This window comes from Mobula birostris, chromosome 13, assembly GCF_030028105.1.
Source record: "Mobula birostris isolate sMobBir1 chromosome 13, sMobBir1.hap1, whole genome shotgun sequence".
NCBI classification, from domain to species: Eukaryota; Metazoa; Chordata; class Chondrichthyes; order Myliobatiformes; family Myliobatidae; genus Mobula; species Mobula birostris.
The window spans coordinates 108185459-108203295 of NC_092382.1; the positions used below are offsets into that span (position 1 = coordinate 108185459).

The following is a 17837-nucleotide window of genomic DNA, read 5'->3' on the forward strand; positions in this document are numbered from 1 at the left end:
TGACCCCGGAAGTTTGTGACGGGACGTTGTGGAAGGAGCTTCACACTGTGTCTAATACGAGCAGTGTGTGGTGAGATGGTGTGAAGAAAACTCCACTGTGCGTCACACCCCGGGAGTTCTTGACTGTTGATATCTCTTCGCACGGTAAAACATACCTTTTCCGCGTTTGAATTTATTTCCAGGAGCCTTGCATCAAATTTTGAACAATGTTCCCTCGCTCCATCATAAGATTTTACGGACGTGGATATAAAATAACACCGGCCTTCCTTTTCGGTCCAGTCCGGGGGACACGTTTGCTCTGAAACTCAAGAACAAGAAACAGTGAATCTTCCTCCAGTGATCCCGTTGCGCCGACTGGGATCAGAAGAAAGTCAATCTTCCTCCACACCGTCCCATTGCACACTCCCCCGGTCAAACACAGAATGAATCTCCCTCCACATCGTCCCATCACACACTTCCGTGGTCAGACACAGAGTGAATTTCCCTCCACACCGTCCCTTCACCCACTCCCGCGGTCAGACACAGAGTGAGTCTCCCTCCACACCGTCCCATCACACACTCTCGGGGTCAGACACAGAGTGAAGCACCCTCCACACCGTCCCATCACACATTCCCAGGGTCAGACACAGAATGAAGCTCCCTCTACCCCGTCCCATCACTCACGTCTGGGGTCAGGCACAGAGTGAAGCTCCCTCCACACCGTCCAATCACACACACTCCCGGGGTCAGTCACAGAGTGAAACTCCCTCTACGCCGTCCCATCACACGTCTGGGGACAGGCACAGAGTGAAGTTCCCTCCACTCCGGCTCATCACACACTCCCGCGGTCAGACACAAAGTGCATCTCCCTCCACACCGTCCCATCACACAGTCCCGGGGTCAGACACAGAGTGAATCTCCCTCCGCACCGTCCCATCACACTCTCCCGTGGCAAGAGATGGAGGAAAGCTCTCCACCTCCTCCCTCCCCTTCTCTCACCCCCCCTGTGAAGAGGAGCAGAGGAACGGGGGGCTGTCGTCTCACCTCTTTTCCTATTTAGGTATTGGCAAATTTGATTTTTCGTTTTGGTGATGGCTCTGTACTTCGTTTCGAGCTGATTGCATTCATGGCGGAGATCGGTGTGTGTTTGATTCAGCTCTGAGAGATCGGAGTTGAGGACGGTAATGTTATTTTCGAGTTTGGATAGTTTGTTGTTGAGGGCGGAAATAGTCTTCAGACAGTTTCTCTGGGAGAGTTCCAGGCGGGAGTTCTCAGATGTCCTGGATTTAAGGGTTGAGCTCAGCTCATGGACTTGCTGTTGATATTGGCGTTGGGTCCTGTTCATCTCCTGATGTTGTTCCCAAAGTCTCCGGTAGTTTCGGTCGGAGGTGATCAGAGACTGACGAGTCTGTGATACTGAGAGTGATAGTAAGGGGTGTGTCAGTGACACGGTGTGAGGTGTCTTTCGGTGTCACAGTGAACTGTGTGTCTGTGTAAGATGAGGGTAGATTCTGTGTCACAGTGAGAAGCGTGTCTGTGACAAGGTCCGAGGAGTGTCGCTTTCACGGTGTGGGGGTCATACTGAGGTGCGTGTCGGTGTCATAGTGACGGTCGTGTCTGTGTCACAGTGAGGGCTGTGTGGGTGTTACAGTAAGGGGTGTGTGGGTGTCACAGTGAGGTGCCTGTCGGTGTCACAGTGAGGGCCTGTCTGTGACACGGTATAGGGAGTGTCAGAGTCAGAGTGAGGGGTTTGTGGCTGTCACAGTGATAGGCCTCTCTATGACACAGTTTGTTGAATGTTGGTGTCACAATGAGAGTCCTGTCGGTGTCAAGGTGAGTGGTCTATCGGTATCACAGTGAGGGGCTTGACTGTGTCACGGTGTGGAGAGTGGCGCTGTCACGCAGAGGGGTGTATCAGTGTCACGGAGAGGGTTGTGTCGATGTCACAGTGATGGGTGTGTTGCTGTCACAGAGAGGGTTTGTCGGTGTCACGCAGAGGGGTGCGTCAGTGTTACAGTGAGGACTGTGTCGGTGTCACAGTGAGCGGTGTATCAGGGTGACGGAGAGGGTAGTGTTGGTGTCACAGTGAACGGAGTGTCAGTGTTTCGGTGTGGGGTGTGTAAGTGTCAAGGTGAAGAGAGCGTCGAAGTCACAGAGTGAGGGAGTGTCGGTGTCACAGTGATGTAAGGTGTCCGTGACACGGTGAAAGGCGTGACGATGTCACGGTGTGGGGCCTGTCGGTGTCACAGTGAGGGTCGTGACGATGTCCCTGTGAGAGGAGTGTCAGTGTTACGGTGTGCGTTGTATAAGTGTCACGGTGAGGGGGGTGTTGGTGTAATAGTGTGGGCTGGACGGTGTCACGGTGCAGGGTGTGTCGGTGTCACAGTGTGGGGAATGTTGTTGTCACGGAGAGAGAAGTGTCGGTGTCAGGGAGCTGTGTCGGTGTCACGGTGAGGGTTTTTTCGGTTTTACGGTGAGTCTACTGTCGTGCACCGTGTGCCGGTACTGTTATAATAATGATAAGGGTCTTCTCTATGCTACATTGAGGATAACGTCTGTGTCACGGTAAGGGGCGTGTCGCTGACATAGTGAGGGTCGTGTCAGTGTCACGGTGTGGAACGTGTCGTTGTCACGGTGAAGATCGCAGCGGCGTCACTGTGAGGGGAGATTCTGTGTCACTGTGAACTTTTGCGCAAACATTTCATCCCACTCTGTTTGTTTATGGTCTGACACCACCCGGAGCCCATTCGACTCACCAAAGATCGAGAGCCCGGCCACTATCGCGATAAGGGCGCAGGTAATGAGGCAGAGTAGGCAGATCTTACGGTGCGATCTATTTCCGAAGTTCTCTTTCGACTCCTGTTTATGCGGACCTGTGGAGAGACCATTCAGCGTGTGTGTGAATTCAACCGTGACCACCACTAGTGCTCCCTCCCAACCACCATCCGCACTCTCTCCTACCACCACAATCACCCCTCCCTCTCTCAATCACATCTACTGTCAGCCGTCATCGATGAGAGTCCAAATTCTGTGACTTGGGAAAGGCTGACTGGTGTCTGACGGATTCCAGAGATCAGTCAGATCTCCCCTGAGCCTCGTCCGCTACAGAGGAAGCCACCCAGGCGTCCGACCTCTCGTTGTAACACATGGCATCGAATCCGAGCAGCGTCCTGTTACACCTCTCTGGTGGGATACCCAACGCCCTGACATCCTTCCGATAATGTGGTCACCGGAACTGTAGACAAAACACCTGATTCACACTAAATAGTGAGTTTGGTAAAATTGCAACATAACTCCCTGACATTTGTACTCAATGCCCCGGCTATTAAAGGCAAGAATGTCTCTATTATGTTTCTCTGTTTCTATGTTTCAACACTGCTTAGGGTGCAGGCTTGGCCAGTGTGTCACTTCTTTCATTTGACCTACTAAGGTGCAATATTTTAGGTTTGTCCGAGTTAAGCTCCATCTTCCCGGTCTCCAAACCATATCCGTAACTGATCTACGTCCCAATGAATTATTTGCCAGTCTTGTCTGCTCTCCACAGCACCACCTGTCGGCGGATCATCTGTAAACCTACCAACGCACGCATCTACAATTTAATTCAGATTATTTATATACATTTAAGAGCCGAGAGGTAATGTTACAGTTATATAAGACTCTGGTCTGACCCCACTTGGAGCACTGTGCTCAGTTCTGGTCGCCTCACCACAGGAAAGACGTGGAAACAATAGAAAAGGTGCAGAGGTTACAGGACGTTGCCTGGATTGGGGACATGCTTTATGAGAATAGGTTGAGTGAACACAACCTTTTCTCCTTGGAGGGGCGGAGGATGAGTGGTGACTTGACAAAGGTGTACAAGTTAATGAGAGCCATTGATCGTGTGGATAGTCAGAGGCTTATCCCCAGGGCTGAAATGGCTAACACGAGAGGGCATAGATTTAAAGTACTTGGAAGTAAGTACAGAGGAGATGTCGGGGTACATTTTTTACACAGAGAGTGGTGAGTGCGTGGTGCCGGCGGCGGTGGTGGAGGCGGAATCTATAGGGCCTTTTAAGAGACTCGTGGATGGCGACACGGAGCTTAGAAAAATAGTGGGCTATGGGTAAACCAGGTAGTTCTAAGGTAAGGACATGTTCGGCGCAGCTTTCTTGGCCGATGGGCCTGTATTGTGACGTGTGTTTTCTACGTTTCTATGTTTCTAACGCACCCATTTACAATTTCGTCCAGGTCATTGATGCATATTACAGACAGGGATTTAACTGGGGAGCCGAGTAATAAACTTTTATTACCCAGATGGTGGTCAGTCTGTGGAAACGAGCTGACAGAGGAAACAGATGCATCAGAAACTTGGTCACTTGGGTGAATGACACGTGATCACTCCAACATGACGTAATCCCTGCGAACCCTGACCTGTTTGTGCAGTGGTTGGCAACCCGCCGGGTCTCGAGGAAATGGGCGGATCTTCGCCCTTATCGATGCGGGGTTCCTCTTTCCGAAAGTTCAGCTCTGAGTAGGTGGCGTTCAGACCGGCGGGGAGAGAGAGTCGGACAGGCAGATTAGGAAGAGAGTGAGAGCGGTAGAAAATGGGGGCGGGTGTCGGAGACAGAGAGAAGAGAGGGGGAGAAAAAAGAGGAAGAGGTGCCAGTGAGGGGGAGACAGGTGGTTAGACAGCAAGAGAAAGGTGGGAGAAGGAGGAGAGACACGGGCAGGCAGAAGAGGAGAGCGATGGACGGTATGGGGTAGACAGCGATAGGGGCGATGCAACACTCAAAACACGCTGGAGGAACTCAGCAGGTCGGGCAGCATCCGCGGAAAAGATCGGTCGACGTTTCGGGCCGGAACCCTTCGAAGATGCGACACACAAAATGGGAGGGAGAACGTGGAGAGAAAGGTGGAGACACAGTGGGAGAGAGAGGTGAGAGTCGGGAACAATGAGATGACAGAGAGAGGTATGAGAGAGCGCGAAAGAGAGGGGGATTGAGAAGGGTGAGTGAGAGGAAGAGAAAAATGGGAGAGGGATGAGGAAGGGATTTTGACAGAGAGAGGAAAGAGCGAAGGGTGAGAGCGTCGGGGGAAGGAATGGAGGCTTGGATAGAGAGGGAATGGAGGCTTGGATAGAGAGGAAATGAAGGCGCAAGGGGAGATGAGCGGCAAATTTAGGGACAGAGAGAGGTGGGAAGGCCGGGAGGGGTGGACGGGGGGAGAGAGTGAGCAAAGAGAGACGGGAAGATCGCGAGGGGAAGACCGAGAGTGCGAAAGCCGGTGACTTTGATAGAGGAGAGACGGGAGGGAGACGGGGCAATGAGAGAGGGTGAAGAAAATGGGTCAGTGGGACACAGCAGCTAAAACAGGGAGAGAGGAGGGGAGAAAGGGAAAGAGCGGGGGAGAAGAGAGGGTGGGAGGAGGTGAGGGAAGGGAGAGAAGGAAAAAGAGGGAGAAGAGAGTGGGGTTAAGAAAAGGGAGAAAGTGGTTAAGGCTTTAGACCGCGCTCCCCCCTCACCGTCTCTCCCACTGTGTCCCTCCTCACCAACACGGCGTGCACTCATCTCCGCCTCCTCACCACCACCCCTCCGCCCCCCGACCCCCCGCCAAGAGAGCTTGCTCTTCATTGCCCCTTTCTCCACACGGCACATCCAATGATATCTCTCCTCACCGACCCTCCCACAGCACTCTCGCCTCAAACTAACCAATGGCGCTCCCTCAGTTCCGCCCCTTACTCAAACATTACCACCCCCAAACCATCCTCTCTCCCACGCGTTCCCTCCGTCCGATGCTCAAACAGGGAATCATTCGGGTCAGCTGTGCTTTTGCCCTGAGAACTCTCGACAGGATCGGACACATCAACTGAACACGGTCAAACCAACAAAGATAAAACTGACCTCCATCTGTCCGGATCCGCGGCGCCGAGAGGGTCTTGACATTCAGTTCCGCGTACGATACATCAGGTTCAGCTGGGGACGGAACAGAGAGAAGTTGAAACAGGCTGAGGCTCCCTCCACACCGTCCCATCACACACTCCCGGGGTCAGACACAGAGTGAATCACATTCCACACCGTCCCACCACAAACTACTGGGGTCAGACACAGAGTGAATCACCTTCCACACCGTCCCATCACACACTCCCGGGGTCAGACACAGAGTGAATTTCCCTCCACACCGTTCAGTCGCACACTCCCGGGGTCAGACACAGAGTGAATCTCGCTCCACACCGTCCCATCACACACTCCCGGGGTCAGACACAGAGTGAAAAACATTCCACACCGTCCCACCACAAACTCCTGGGGTCAGACACAGAGTGAATCACCTTCCACACCGTCCCATCACACACTCCCGGGGTCAGACACAGAGTGAATCTCCCTCCACACCGTTCAGTCACACACAACCGGGGTCAGACACAGAGTGAATCTCCCTCCACACCGTCCCATCACACACTCCCGGGGTCAGACACAGAGAAAATCTCCCTCCACACCGTCCCATCACACACTCCCGGGGTCAGACACAGAGTGAATCACATTCCACACCGTCCCACCACAAACTCCTGGGGTCAGACACAGAGTGAATCACCTTCCACACCGTCCCATCACACACTCCCGGGGTCAGACACAGAGTGAATCTCCCTCCACACCGTTCAGTCACACACACCCGGGGTCAGACACAGAGTGAATCTCCCTCCACACCGTCCCATCACACACTCCCGGGGTCAGACACAGAGTAAATCTCCCTCCACACCGTCCCATCACACACTCCCGGGGTCAGACACAGAGTGAATCTCCCTCCACACCGTCCCATCACACACTCCCGGGGTCAGACACAGAGTGAATCTCCCTCCACACCGTCCCATCACACACTCCCGGGGTCAGTCACAGAGTGAATCTCCCTCCACACCGTCCCATCACACACTCCCGGGGTCAGTCACAGAGTGAATCTCCCTCCACACCGTCCCATCACACACTCCCGGGGTCAGACACAGAGTGAATCTCCCTCCACACCGTCCCATCACACACTCCCGGGGTCAGACACAGAGTGAATCACATTCCACACCGTCCCATCACACACTCCCGGGATCAGAGACACAGAGTGAATCACATGCCACACCGTCCCATCACACACTCCCGGGGTCAGACACAGAGTGAATCTCCCTCCACACCGTCCCATCACACACTCCCGGGGTCAGACACAGAGTGAATCTCCCTCCACACCGTCCCATCACACACTCCCGGGGTCAGACACAGAGTGAATCTCCCTCCACACCTTCCCATCACACACTCCCGGGGTCAGACACAGAGTGAATCTCCCTCCACACCGTCCCATCACACACTCCCGGGGTCAGACACTGAGTGAATTTCCCTCCACACCGTTCAGTCACACACTCCCGGGGTCAGACACAGAGTGAATCTCCCTCCACGCCGTCCCATCACACACTCCCGGGGTCAGACACAGAGTGAATCTCCCTCCACACCGTCCCATCACACACTCCCGGGGTCAGACACAGAGTGAATCACCTTCCACACCGTCCCACCACAAACTCCTGGGGTCAGACACAGAGTGAATCACCTTCCACACCGTCCCATCACACACTCCCGGGGTCAGACACAGAGTGAATCTCCCTCCATACCGTTCAGTCACACACTCCCGGGGTCAGACACAGAGTGAATCTCCCTCCACACCGTCCCATCACACACTCCCGGGGTCAGAGACAGAGTGAATCTCCCTCTACAGCGACCCATCACACACTCCCGGGGTCAGACACAGAGTGAATCTCACTCCACACCGTCCCATCACACACCCCCGGGGTCAGACACAGAGTGAATCTCCCTCCACACCGTCCCATCACACACTCCCGGGGTCAGTCACAGAGTGAATCTCTCTCCACACCGTCCCATCACACACTCCCGGGGTCAGACACAGAGTGAATCTCCCGCCACACCGTCCCATCACACACTCCCGGGGTCAGACACAGAGTGAATCACATTCCACACCGTCCCACAACACACTCCCGGGGTCAGAGACACAGAGTGAATCTCCCTCCACACCGTCCCATCACACACTCCCGGGGTCAGACACAGAGTGAATCTCCCTCCACACCTTCCCATCACACACTCCCGGGGTCAGACACAGAGTGAATCTCCCTCCACACCGTCCCATCACACACTCCCGGGGTCAGACACTGAGTGAATTTCCCTCCACACCGTTCAGTCACACACTCCCGGGGTCAGACACAGAGTGAATCTCCCTCCACGCCGTCCCATCACACACTCCCGGGGTCAGACACAGAGTGAATCTCCCTCCACACCGTCCCATCACACACTCCCGGGGTCAGACACAGAGTGAATCACCTTCCACACCGTCCCATCACACACTCCCGGGGTCAGACACAGAGTGAATCTCCCTCCATACCGTTCAGTCACACACTCCCGGGGTCAGACACAGAGTGAATCTCCCTCCACACCGTCCCATCACACACTCCCGGGGTCAGAGACAGAGTGAATCTCCCTCTACACCGTCCCATCACACACTCCCGGGGTCAGACACAGAGTGAATCTCACTCCACACCGTCCCATCACACACCCCCGGGGTCAGACACAGAGTGAATCTCCCTCCACACCGTCCCATCACACACTCCCGGGGTCAGTCACAGAGTGAATCTCTCTCCACACCGTCCCATCACACACTCCCGGGGTCAGACACAGAGTGAATCTCCCTCCACACCGTCCCATCACACACTCCTGGGGTCAGACACAGAGTGAATCACATTCCACACCGTCCCACAACACACTCCCGGGGTCAGAGACACAGAGTGAATCTCCCTCCACACCGTCCCATCACACTCTCCCGGGGTCAGACACAGACTGAATCTCCCTCCACACCGTCCCATCACACACTCCCGGGGTCAGACACAGAGTGAATCACATTCCACACCGTCCCATCACACACTCCCGGGGTCAGACACAGAGTGAATCTCCCTCCACACCGTCCCATCACACACTCCCGGGATCAGACACAGAGTGAATCACCCTCCACACCGTCCCATCACACGCTCCCGGGGTCAGACACAGAGTGAATCTCCCTCCGCACCGTCCCATCACACACTCCCGGGGTCAGACACAGAGTGAATCTCCCTCCGCACCGTCCCATCACACACTCCCGGAGTCAGACACAGAGTGAATCACATTCCACACCGTCCCAACACAAACTCCTGCGGTCAGACACAGAGTGAGTCACCTTCCACACCGTCCCATCACACATTCCCGGGGTCAGACACAGAGTGAATCTCCCTCCACACCGTTCAGTCACACATTCCCGGGGTCAGACACAGAGTGAATCTCCCTCCACACCGTCCCATCACACACTCCCGGGGTCAGACACAGAGTGAATCTCCCTCCACACCGTCCCATCACACACTCCCGGGGTCAGTCACAGAGTGAATCTCCCTCCACACCGTCCCATCACACACTCCCGGGGTCAGACACAGAGTGAATCTCCCTCCACACCGTCCCATCACACACTCCCGGGGTCAGACACAGAGTGAATCTCCCTCCAGACCGTCCCATCACACACGCCCGGGTTCAGACACAGAGTGAATCACATTCCACACCGTCCCTTCACACACTCCCGGGGTCAGAGACACAGAGTGAATCACATTCCACACCGTCCCATCACACATTCCCGGGGTCAGACACAGAGTGAATCTCCCTCCACACCGTCCCATGACACACTCCTGAGGTCAGACACAGAGTGAATCACCCTCCACACCGTCCCATCACACACTCCCGGGGTCAGACACAGGATGAGTCTCCCTCCACACCGTCCCATCGCACATACCATGTCAGACACAGAGTGAATCTTCTTCCACACCGTTCCATCACATACTCCCGGGGTCAGACACAGAGTGAATCACATTCCACACCGTCCCATCACACATTCCCGGTGTCAGACACAGGATGAGTCTCCCTCCACACCGTCCCATCACACACTCCCGGGGTCAGACACAGAGTGAATCACATTCCACACCGCCCCACCACAAACTCCTGGGGTCAGACACAGAGTGAATCACCTTCCACACCGTCCCATCACACATTCCCGGGGTCAGACACAGGATGAGACTCCCTCAACACCGTCCCATCACACACTCCCGGGGTCAGACACAGAGTGAATCACATTCCACACCGCCCCACCACAAACTCCTGGGGTCAGACACAGAGTGAATCACCTTCCACACCGTCCCATCACACATTCCCGGGGTCAGACACAGGATGAGTCTCCCTCCACACCGTCCCATCACACACTCCCGGGGTCAAACACAGAGTGAATCACATTCCACACCCTCCCACCACAAACTCCTGGGGTCAGACACAGAGTGAATCACCTTCCACACCGTCCCATCACACATTCCCGGGGTCAGACACAGGATGAGTCTCCCTCCACACCGTCCCATTGCACATCCCGGGGTCAGACACAGAGTGAATCTCCTTCCACACCGTCCGATCACACACTGCCCGGGTCAGACACAGGATGAGTCTCCCTCCACACCGTCCCATCACACACTCCTGGGGTCAGACACAGAGTGAATCACCTTCCACACCGTCCCATCACACGCTCCCGTGGTCAGACACGCAGTCAATCACCTTCCACACCGTCCCATCGCACACTCCCGGGGTCAGACACAGAGTGAATCTCCCTCCACACCGTCCCATCACACACTCCCGGGGTGAGACACAGAGTGAATCTCCCTCCACACCGTCCCATCACACACTCCCGGGGTCAGACACAGAGTGAATCACATTCCACACCATCCCACCACAAACTCCTGGGGTCAGACACAGAGTGAATCACCTTCCACACCGTCCCATCACACACTCCCGGGGTCAGACACAGAGTGAATCTCCCTCCACACCGTTCAGTCACACACTCCCGGGGTCAGACACAGAGTGAATCTCCCTCCACACCGTCCCATCACAAACTCCCGGGGTCAGACACAGAGTGAATCTCCCTCCACACCGTCCCATCACACACTCTCGGGGTCAGACACAGAGTGAATCTCCCTCCACACCGTCCCATCACACACCCCCGGGTTCAGACACAGAGTGAATCTCCCTCCACACCTTCCCAACACACACTCCCGGGGTCAGTCACAGAGTGAATCTCCCTCCACACCGTCCCATCACACACTCCCGTGTTCAGACACAGAGTGAATCTCCCTCCACACTGTCCCATCACACACTCCCGGGGTCAGACACAGAGTGAATCTCCCTCCACACCGTCCCATCACACACTCCCGGGGTCAGACACAGAGGGAATCTTCCTCCACACCGCCCCATCACACACTCCCGGGGTCAGACACAGAGTGAATCTCCCTCCACACCGTCCCATCACACACTCCCGGGGTCAGACACAGAGTGAATCTCCCTCCACACCGTCCCATCACACACTCCCGGGGTCAGACACAGAGTGAATCACCTTCCACACCGTCCCATCACACACTCCCGGGGTCAAACACTGAGTGAATTTCCCTCCACACCGTTCAGTCACACACTCCCGGGGTCAGACACAGAGTGAATCTCCCTCCACACCGTCCCATCATACACTCCCGTGGTCAGACACAGAGTGAATCTCCCTCCACACCGTCCCATCACACACTCCCGGGGTCAGACACACAGTGAATCACATTCCACACCGTCCCACCACAAACTCCTGGGGTCAGACACAGAGTGAAACACCTTCCACACCGTCCCATCACACACTCCCGGGGTCAGACACAGAGTGAATCTCCCTCCACACCGTCCCATCACACACTCCCGGGGTCAGACACAGAGTGAATCACCTTCCACACCGTCCCATCACACACTCCCGGGGTCAAACACTGAGTGAATTTCCCTCCACACCGTTCAGTCACACACTCCCGGGGTCAGACACAGAGTGAATCTCCCTCCACACCGTCCCATCACACACTCCCGGGGTCAGACACAGAGTGAATCTCCCTCCACACCGTCCCATCACACACTCCCGGGGTCAGACACAGAGTTTATCTCGCTCCACACCGTCCCATCACACACTCCCGTGGTCAGACACAGAGTGAATCTCCCTCCACACCGTCCCATCACACACTCCCGGGGTCAGACACAGAGTGAATTTCCCTCCACACCGTTCAGTCACACACTCCCGGGGTCAGACACAGAGTGAATCTCCCTCCACACATTCCCATCACACACTGCCGTGGTCAGACACAGAGTGAATCTCCCTCCACACCGTCCCATCACACACTCCCGGGGTCAGACACACAGTGAATCACATTCCACACCGTCCCACCACAAAGTCCTGGGGTCAGACACAGAGTGAAACACCTTCCACACAGTCCCATCACACACTCCCGGGGTCAGACACAGAGTGAATCTCCCTCCACACCGTCCCATCACACACTCCCGGGGTCAGACACACAGTTTATCTCCCTCCACACCGTCCCATCACACACTCCCGGGGTCAGACACAGAGTGAATCTCCCTCCACACCGTCCAATCACACACTCCCGGGGTCAGACACAGAGTGAATCTCCCTCCACACCGTCCCATCACACACTCCCGGGGTCAGTCACAGAGTGAATCTCCCTCCACACCGTCCCATCACACACTCCCGGGGTCAGACACAGAGTGAATCTCCCTCCACACCGTCCCATCACACACTCCCGGGATCAGACACAGAGTGAATCACATTCCACACCGTGCCATCACACACTCCCGGGGTCAGACACAGAGTGAATCTCCCTCCACACCGTCCCATCACACACTCCCGGGGTCAGACACAGAGTGAATCTCCCTTAACACCGTCCCATCACACACTCCCGGTTTCAGTCACAGAGAGAATCTCCCTCCACACCGTCCCATCACACACTCCCGGGGTCAGACACAGAGTGAATCTCCCTCCACACCGTCCCATCACACACTCCCGGGGTCAGACACAGAGTGAATCACATTCTACACCGTCCCATCACACACTCCCGGGGTCAGACACACAGAGTGAATCTCCCTCCACACCGTCCCGTCACACACTCCCGGGGTCAGACACAGAGTGAATCTCCCTCCACACCGTCCCATCACACACTCCCGGGTTCAGACACAGAGTGAATCACATTCCACACCGTCCCATCACACACTCCCGGGGTCAGACACAGAGTGAATCTCCCTCCACATCGTCCCATCACACACCCCCGGGGTCAGACACAGAGTGAATCTCCCTCCACACCGTCCCATCACACATTCCCGGGGTCAGACACAGAGTGAATCTCCCTCCGCACCGTCCCATCACACACTCCCGGGGTCAGACACAGAGTGAATCTCCCTCCGCACCGTCCCATCACACACTCCCGGAGTCAGACACAGAGTGAATCACATTCCACACCGTCCCACCACAAACTCCTGGGGTCAGACACAGATTGAATCACCTTCCACACCGTCCCATCACACATTCCCGGGGTCAGTCACAGAGTGAATCTCCCTCCACACCGTTCAGTCACACACTCCCGGGGTCAGACACAGAGTGAATCTCCCTCCACACCGTCCCATCACACACTCCCGGGGTCAGACACAGAGTGAATCTCCCTCCACACCGTCCCATCACACACTCCCGGTGTCAGACACAGAGTGAATCTCCCTCCACACCGTCCCATCACACACTCCCGTGGTCAGACCCAGAGTGAATCTCCCTCCACACCGTCCCATCACACACTCCCGGGGTCAGTCACAGAGTGAATCTCCCTCCGCACCGTCCCATCACACACTCCCGGGGTCAGACACAGAGTGAATCTCCCTCCACACCGTCCCATCACACACTCCCGGGGTCAGACACAGAGTGAATCACATTCCACACCGTCCCATCACACACTCCCGGGGTCAGAGACACAGAGTGAATCACATTCCACACCGTCCCATCACACGCTCCCGGGGTCAGACACAGAGTGAATCTCCCTCCACACCGTCCCATCACACACTCCCGGGGTCAGACACAGAGTGAATCTCCCTCCACACCGTCCCATCACACACTCCCGGGGTCAGACATAGAGTGAATCTCCCTCCAGACGGTCCCATCACACACTCCCGGGGTCAGAGACACAGAGTGAATCACATTCCACACCGTCCCACCACAAACTCCTGGGATCAGACACAGAGTGAATCACTTTCCACACCGTCCCATCACACACTCCCGGGGTCAGACACAGAGTGAATCTCCCTCCACACCGTCCCATCACACACTCCCGGGTTCAGACACAGAGTGAATCACATTCCACACCGTCCCATCACACACTCCCGGGGTCAGACACAGAGTGAATCTCCCTCCACATCGTCCCATCACACACCCCCGGGGTCAGACACAGAGTGAATCTCCCTCCACACCGTCCCATCACACACTCCCGGGGTCAGACACAGAGTGAATCTCCCTCCGCACCGTCCCGTCACACACTGCCGGGGTCAGACACAGAGTGAATCTCCCTCCGCACCGTCCCATCACACACTCCCGGAGTCAGACACAGAGTGAATCACATTCCACACCGTCCCACCACAAACTCCTGGGGTCAGACACAGATTGAATCACCTTCCACACCGTCCCATCACACATTCCCGGGGTCAGTCACAGAGTGAATCTCCCTCCACACCGTTCAGTCACACACTCCCGGGGTCAGACACAGAGTGAATCTCCCTCCACACCGTCCCATCACACACTCCCGGGGTCAGACACAGAGTGAATCTCCCTCCACACCGTCCCATCACACACTCCCGGTGTCAGACACAGAGTGAATCTCCCTCCACACCGTCCCATCACACACTCCCGTGGTCAGACCCAGAGTGAATCTCCCTCCACACCGTCCCATCACACACTCCCGGGGTCAGTCACAGAGTGAATCTCCCTCCACACCGTCCCATCACACACTCCCGGGGTCAGACACAGAGTGAATCTCCCTCCACACCGTCCCATCACACACTCCCGGGGTCAGACACAGAGTGAATCACATTCCACACCGTCCCATCACACACTCCCGGGGTCAGAGACACAGAGTGAATCACATTCCACACCGTCCCATCACACGCTCCCGGGGTCAGACACAGAGTGAATCTCCCTCCACACCGTCCCATCACACACTCCCGGGGTCAGACACAGAGTGAATCTCCCTCCACACCGTCCCATCACACACTCCCGGGGTCAGACATAGAGTGAATCTCCCTCCACACGGTCCCATCACACACTCCCGGCGTCAGAGACACAGAGTGAATCACATTCCACACCGTCCCACCACAAACTCCTGGGATCAGACACAGAGTGAATCACCTTCCACACCTTCCCATCACACACTCCCGGGGTCAGACACAGATTGAATCACATTCCACACCGTCCCACCACAAACTCCTGGGGTCAGACACAGAGTGAATCACTTTCCACACCGTCCCATCACACACTCCCGGGGTCAGACACAGAGTGAATCTCCCTCCGCACCGTCCCATCACACACTCCCGTGGTCAGACACAGAGTGAATCTCCCTCCACACCGTCCCATCACACACTCCCCGGGTCAGACACACAGTGAATCACATTCCACACCGTCCCACCACAAATTCATGGGGTCAGACACAGAGTGAAACACCTTCCACACCGTCCCATCACACACTCCCGGGGTCAGACACAGAGTGAATCTCCCTCCACACCGTTCAGTCACACACTCCCGGGGTCAGACACTGAGTGAATCTCCCTCCACACCGTCCCATCACACACTCCCGGGGTCAGACACAGTGTGAATCTCCCTCTACACCGTCCCATCACACACTCCCGGGGTCAGACACAGAGTGAATCTCCCTCCACACCGTCCCATCACACACTCCCGGGGTCAGACACAGAGTGAATCTCCCTTAACACCGTCCCATCACACACTCCCGTGGTCAGTCACAGAGAGAATCTCCCTCCAGACCGTCCCATCACACACTCCCGGGGTCAGACACAGAGTGAATCTCCCTCCACACCGTCCCATCACACACTCCCGGGGTCAGACACACAGTGAATCACATTCCACACCGTCCCACCACAAAGTCCTGGGGTCAGACACAGAGTGAAACACCTTCCACACAGTCCCATCACACACTCCCGGGGTCAGACACAGAGTGAATCTCCCTCCACACCGTCCCATCACACACTCCCGGGGTCAGACACACAGTTTATCTCCCTCCACACCGTCCCATCACACACTCCCGGGGTCAGACACAGAGTGAATCTCCCTCCACACCGTCCAATCACACACTCCCGGGGTCAGACACAGAGTGAATCTCCCTCCACACCGTCCCATCACACACTCCCGGGGTCAGTCACAGAGTGAATCTCCCTCCACACCGTCCCATCACACACTCCCGGGGTCAGACACAGAGTGAATCTCCCTCCACACCGTCCCATCACACACTCCCGGGATCAGACACAGAGTGAATCACATTCCACACCGTGCCATCACACACTCCCGGGGTCAGACACAGAGTGAATCTCCCTCCACACCGTCCCATCACACACTCCCGGGGTCAGACACAGAGTGAATCTCCCTTAACACCGTCCCATCACACACTCCCGGTTTCAGTCACAGAGAGAATCTCCCTCCACACCGTCCCATCACACACTCCCGGGGTCAGACACAGAGTGAATCTCCCTCCACACCGTCCCATCACACACTCCCGGGGTCAGACACAGAGTGAATCACATTCCACACCGTCCCATCACACACTCCCGGGGTCAGACACACAGAGTGAATCTCCCTCCACACCGTCCCGTCACACACTCCCGGGGTCAGACACAGAGTGAATCTCCCTCCACACCGTCCCATCACACACTCCCGGGTTCAGACACAGAGTGAATCACATTCCACACCGTCCCATCACACACTCCCGGGGTCAGACACAGAGTGAATCTCCCTCCACATCGTCCCATCACACACCCCCGGGGTCAGACACAGAGTGAATCTCCCTCCACACCGTCCCATCACACATTCCCGGGGTCAGACACAGAGTGAATCTCCCTCCGCACCGTCCCATCACACACTCCCGGGGTCAGACACAGAGTGAATCTCCCTCCGCACCGTCCCATCACACACTCCCGGAGTCAGACACAGAGTGAATCACATTCCACACCGTCCCACCACAAACTCCTGGGGTCAGACACAGATTGAATCACCTTCCACACCGTCCCATCACACATTCCCGGGGTCAGTCACAGAGTGAATCTCCCTCCACACCGTTCAGTCACACACTCCCGGGGTCAGACACAGAGTGAATCTCCCTCCACACCGTCCCATCACACACTCCCGGGGTCAGACACAGAGTGAATCTCCCTCCACACCGTCCCATCACACACTCCCGGTGTCAGACACAGAGTGAATCTCCCTCCACACCGTCCCATCACACACTCCCGTGGTCAGACCCAGAGTGAATCTCCCTCCACACCGTCCCATCACACACTCCCGGGGTCAGTCACAGAGTGAATCTCCCTCCGCACCGTCCCATCACACACTCCCGGGGTCAGACACAGAGTGAATCTCCCTCCACACCGTCCCATCACACACTCCCGGGGTCAGACACAGAGTGAATCACATTCCACACCGTCCCATCACACACTCCCGGGGTCAGAGACACAGAGTGAATCACATTCCACACCGTCCCATCACACGCTCCCGGGGTCAGACACAGAGTGAATCTCCCTCCACACCGTCCCATCACACACTCCCGGGGTCAGACACAGAGTGAATCTCCCTCCACACCGTCCCATCACACACTCCCGGGGTCAGACATAGAGTGAATCTCCCTCCAGACGGTCCCATCACACACTCCCGGGGTCAGAGACACA

General features: G+C 56.1%; 1 protein-coding gene across 1 annotated transcript in view; it reads right to left on the bottom strand.

Annotated features, from left to right (window-relative positions):
• The window catches only part of LOC140207312 (uncharacterized), a 40037-nt gene that overhangs the window by 2230 nt on the left and 19970 nt on the right, over nt 1-17837 (bottom strand). The window contains exons 5-9 of the mRNA XM_072275815.1: nt 5859-5930; nt 4390-4485; nt 2736-2852; nt 1024-1395; nt 156-298 (exon numbers count right to left, since the gene is read on the bottom strand). Of these exons, the coding sequence (XP_072131916.1) occupies nt 156-298; nt 1024-1395; nt 2736-2852; nt 4390-4485; nt 5859-5930 (800 nt within the window). The remainder of the gene's footprint in view (nt 1-155; nt 299-1023; nt 1396-2735; nt 2853-4389; nt 4486-5858; nt 5931-17837) is intronic.